The sequence below is a fragment of the Triticum dicoccoides genome, chromosome 6B (genome assembly GCF_002162155.2).
Source record: "Triticum dicoccoides isolate Atlit2015 ecotype Zavitan chromosome 6B, WEW_v2.0, whole genome shotgun sequence".
NCBI lineage: Eukaryota > Viridiplantae > Streptophyta > Magnoliopsida > Poales > Poaceae > Triticum > Triticum dicoccoides.
The window spans coordinates 306,766,871-306,771,948 of record NC_041391.1 but is presented as its reverse complement, the minus strand read 5'-3'; the positions used below and the strand labels follow the sequence as shown (position 1 = coordinate 306,771,948).

The 5,078-nt window shown below is 42.3% G+C and overlaps 1 protein-coding gene across 2 annotated transcripts in view; it reads left to right on the top strand.

Annotated features, from left to right (window-relative positions):
* LOC119322300 (E3 ubiquitin-protein ligase GW2-like) overlaps positions 1–2,105 on the top strand; it is an 18,419-nt gene extending 16,314 nt beyond the window's left edge. Inside the window, exons 7-8 of one of the 2 annotated variants that reach the window (XM_037595793.1) lie at positions 73–139; positions 1,308–2,105. In XM_037595793.1, the coding sequence (XP_037451690.1) occupies positions 73–139; positions 1,308–1,874 (634 nt within the window). In that variant the 3' untranslated portion in view covers positions 1,875–2,105. The remainder of the gene's footprint in view (positions 1–72; positions 140–1,307) is intronic. The other variant, XM_037595794.1, reaches the window with a different exon arrangement.
* Positions 2,106–5,078: the final 2,973 nt, after the last annotated feature.

The window sequence follows — 5,078 nt, the reverse complement described above, 5'->3', positions numbered from 1 at the left end:
ATGCGATCATGGTCAAGGTAATCCTTCATGTTGTAGGTGTGTGACATTATGTAAATTGTCTTTTCATTACAGTGATGATAACATAGACATGAACATAGAGGACATGATGGTTATGGAAGCGATTTGGCGTTCAATTCAGGTAAAGTAAATGGTTCTTATATGTCCCTTGAATGAACAGTATTTGGTTTGTGCAAGATGTATGATTTGAATAATATTATGATGCGACTTGTTGGATCAAATTGTTTTCTATATGAGCTGCGGAAAACATGACGATTATTTTCTTTGTTCTTACTGTTTTCTCTCTGTCCTTCAAGTTGACAGTAGTTCATTTGTGTTACTGTTCTACAAACAGTATGCTGGTAGTTAATGACGATGTCCCACTTGTTTTTGTTATTTCCCTTCTTACAGTATATTTGAAGGTAGGAGTATCAAGACACGATTATTATTGTTGCAGACAATTCCTGCTGAAACATGCATATACTCCCTCTATAAAGAAATCACTTTACAGAGGGAGTAGTTCCTAACCGTGTGCTTGTTAGTTTTTAATGGTTATTACAAGATTAAGAGAAGAGATTGAGATCAACTGCAAAATAAGGTGATCTTTGCAGGCTTTGCCATCCTGGATCAGTCGACGCGAAACAAATAATCTTGATTTTCATAAGAGGCTAGACTGCCTTTAGTTTCCTTAACCTTTTTCAGTTGACCATATGTTCTTAAGTAAAGTTTCACTTTCGCACTCATGATTAAAGTTTTGATTTTAAATTGTTTTGAATTGATAAACATATTTTGTGTTATAGTACACACTTATTTTCTTCTAGAACTGTTGCGATGGGGTTTATCTTTTAAACTGGATATTGATGCGCAATCTACTTGTCCTGACAAATTCTTCGAAGTACTGCCATTACTTTGTATTTTTGTACTCATCCCATAATAGACAAAATAATTTAATTGTCATCTGAGCCTAGACTACCAATGTTTTTTTCAATTAAGCGTATGTTCCAAATTAGTCTCACCTTTTATCTTGGAAGTTTGATTTTAAATTGTTTTGATTTCATAAAGAAACATAACTCATGTTACAGGAGACCATATATTTTCTTCTAGAATTGTTGAGATGCAATTTATCTTCTAAACTGGATGTTGTTCAGATGGCAATCTAAAATTTGTGTCAAATTCCTTCTAAGTAATGCATGTACTTTGATTGTTTGCACGGCACCCTGCTGAATTAGGAAAATTCGTGGATCATCTTATAGTACAGAAAAGTTTGAATACGTATATGTTTGTAATATTATGTTGACATTCTCTCTTAGCAGGAGCAAGGAAGTATAGGAAATCCTGCTTGTGGGAGTTTTATGCCTTTTGAGCAACCAACGTGTGAGAGGCAGGCATTCGTTGCAGCTCCTCCTCTAGAAATACCCCATCCTGGTGGATTTTCTTGTGCTGTTGCTGCTATGGCTGAGCACCAGCCATCAAGCATGGATTTCTCTTACATGACTGGTAGTAGTGCGTTCCCAGTCTTTGACATGTTCCGCCGACCGTGCAACATTGCTGGTGGAAGCATGTGTGCTGTGGAGAGTTCACCAGATAGCTGGAGCGGGATAGCGTCAAGTTGCAGCAGAAGGGAAGTGGTAAGAGAGGAAGGAGAGTGCTCAACTGACCACTGGTCAGAGGGTGCAGAGGCCGGGACAAGCTACGCCGGCTCGGACATCGTGGTGGATGCGGGGACAACGCCACCGTTGCCTGTTACTGACAATTACAGTATGGTTGCAAGCCATTTCCGTCCTGAGAGCATCGAAGAACAAATGATGTATTCCATGGCTGTTTCTTTAGCAGAAGCTCATGGTAGAACGCACACGCAAGGGTTGGCATGGTTGTAACGCTATGATTGTGACGTTTCCTGCCTTCTCTCCCGCACTATCGTTGTTCTGCTCCCCTTCTGCTCTTTTTTGCCACCCCGTGTTCGGCCGTTTTGTTTCTCCTTTTTGCATGTGTTGCATCATGGTTTGATATAGTTCCCGCTATAGCTCTCCATTATCGCTTATATGTTGTAAAATGGAATATGAGGAAGAAATAGAAAAGAGAATGGGTCAGTGTTCTTAATGCCAAAAGAAGGATGCAAAAATGTTTCGGGTTGACCCTTGTGAGCTGCAGGTGTATTTCCTATTTTGGGTGACTAATTACGACCTGTCGTGCAGTTGATGGATGGGGTGATTAAAATGCGCGACTCCAAAACTCCCTCGAACAAAATCCTCTCGCCCAACTCGCTGGCTTGATGAAGCCTATTCGCTCCCATTGGCGTTACTCCTATGAAGGATGCCTGCCTTCCCATTGGCATTATTCCTATGAAGGATGTGCCTTTACTATAACCGCAAAGTTCATGTCCGGAGCCTTGAAAAAGGTGACCTTATTCCTCGTCGGATTCAGTCTATGAAGGGATTAAACAAGTAGACTGAAGGGATTAAACAAGTTGATATTGAAATCGGAAGGCCGTTACCAGGTAGTTCAAGTCACTAGACCTGGCGGTCCATCTAGAGACTGAAGATGATACTTCAGTGCAAAACTCATAGAATATTGAGCATCTTCGCAGCATGAGGCATGGTTGCCGGGCTGCCTGGCAACCTCTTTGGTAGAAGTTGTCCGGCAAGATATGTAATCCTTTGTATAAAGTCAGGCAGACCCTGTGCATAAAGCTAAGTGTTTCACAACTCTTTGTCAAAGTACATATTTACTTATGTATGATGCATGCAATGTTGTACTGCATTCTACCTTGTATGAAATGCTTAATGAGTTATCAAGGTCTCTAGCCTTCTCTTTCTTTTCTTTCTTTTTCTCAAAGGACAGAAGGGTTCCTCGCGTACAAGTTTCCCGGGGAGAGTGATGGTGTGGATACCAAGTGATGTTCAGGTTATCATTTACGATAGGAAGTACATCAAAGAAAAGCTAAGTTGGAAAACTTTCAAACAAATTTCTTTGTTGTAGTTTCTATTTTCCTTGAACGATTTTAGCCTTTGTACGAAAAAACTACACGCGAAGGAATCTTGTTGCTCAACAACTTAAGTACCTGCATCGAAGCCGTCAAGTGTGATCTTGCCGACAGCGGCACTTCCAACAGGCTGCTAAGGATCCGTTCCCCAAGCGCTCGCGGCAAGAGTGTGTGCACCGACAAGTTTCCGACAAACTTAGGATATAGAAACATGTGAAGGTAGAATAAAACAAGGAAGATAGCATACATTCATCCAATAGCACAAGCTATATTACATCAAAAGCATAGTGTAGCTCTAACTTAGGATAACTGTCTTTCACATGAACGACACTTGCGACAAGGAATACCGGAGAGGCTAGTTCATGAGCTGGCCCTGAGTCTTGGAGATTCCGCCAACCCTATTGGCAATTGGAGCGACAAGCGCTTCGACGGCGCTGGTGTTGGTCCCCTTCGGCAAGCTAGTGAAGACCTTGGAGAGATCGATGCCGGGATTGCGATGCATGATCTTGGCAAGTACTTTGAGCAACACGTCATGGCAAAGCTTGCGGGACTCACCGGCAAACTGGTCAGCTCGGTCTTCGGATGCTTCTCCAGTGCGGTAATGAAGCTGTCAAAGAAAATACGCTTGCAGCCTCTTGCTCGTTGTCGGAGAAGATATAACTCCACATATCCATGATGGCCAGTTGTGCACTGAGACGTTCTCCAATGTCGACAATGCGAGTTGTCCAAAGTTGTAGGATCTTCTTCAGTTCATTGAAGGTGTTCTCGGTATTGTAGAGCGAGAACTTCTCGTTTTGCTAGTTTATCAGCAAGTTTTTCTCCCTGGCTTTGCCGGCCTCAAGGTCCTCCTCCAGAGTGGAAAGCTTCAGCTTGAGATCAGCATTGGTGTCATCACACGCAGTGAGCACTTTGGTCTTGGTTGATAGTGACGTTTGTAGCTCCGCCAAGGTGTGAGCTATCTTCTGCGCATCTTCTTTGAGCACCAAGATCTCCTTGTTATAGAAAGCCAGATCTTCTTTGAGCTTTTCCACCTTGGCTTCCAAATCCACCTCGACGACCTTGGCAGCTTCGGTAGCCTTGACAGCCTCTTGGAGCTTGCCAGCGTGATCTAGGGCTTGAGTTTCAATGACCTTCTTATGTTTCTCTTCTAGCTCCTGGGTCCACTGCGCAACGAGGGTCTGAACTTACTCATCCTTACCGCGAAGCTTGGCGGCAAGTGATTCTTCTCTGGCGGCAAGATCCATTTCTCTAGCATCAAGCTGCACCTTGAGTTCAGCTAGCTTGCCGTCCAGAGCTGCTGCTTCCTTCTTAGCAGCGGCAAACTCATCCTCCCGTCCCTTGATAATTTGAACCTTATCCTCACACCATGATGTCTACTACGCAACCTTCTTCTTGTAGACTCGTGTTGGGCCTCCAAGCGCAGAGTTTTGTAGGACAGTAGCAAATTTCCCTCAAGTAGATGACCTAAGGTTTATCAATATGTGGGAGGCGTAGGATGAAGATGGTCTCTCTCAAACAACCCTGCAACCAAATAACAAAGAGTCTCTTGTGTCCCCAACACGCCCAATACTATGATAAATTGTATAGGTGCACTAGTTCGACGAAGAGATGGTGATACAAGTGTAATATGGATGGTAGGAACATATTTTGATAATCTGAATAAATAAAACAGCAAGGTAACAAGAAATAAAAGTGAGCAAAAAAACAATATTGCAATGCTTGAAAACAAGGCCTAGGGTTCATACTTTCACTAGTGCAAGTTCTCTCAAAATGATAACATAATTGGATCATATAACAATCCCTCAACATGCAATGAAGTATCACTCCAAAGTTCCTATCGCGGAGAACATAAGATGAACTTGCTTGTAGGGCATGAAACCACGTCAAAGTTATTCTTTCTGATCAATCTATTGGGCTATTCCTATAAGTGTCACAAACAACCCTAGAGTTCGTACTAAAATAACACCACATGACACACACCAATCAAACCCTAATGTCACCTAGATACTCCAATGTCACCACAAGTATTCGTGGGTCAATTATACGATATGCATCACACAATCTCAGATTCATAATATTCAATCCAACAGAAAGAACT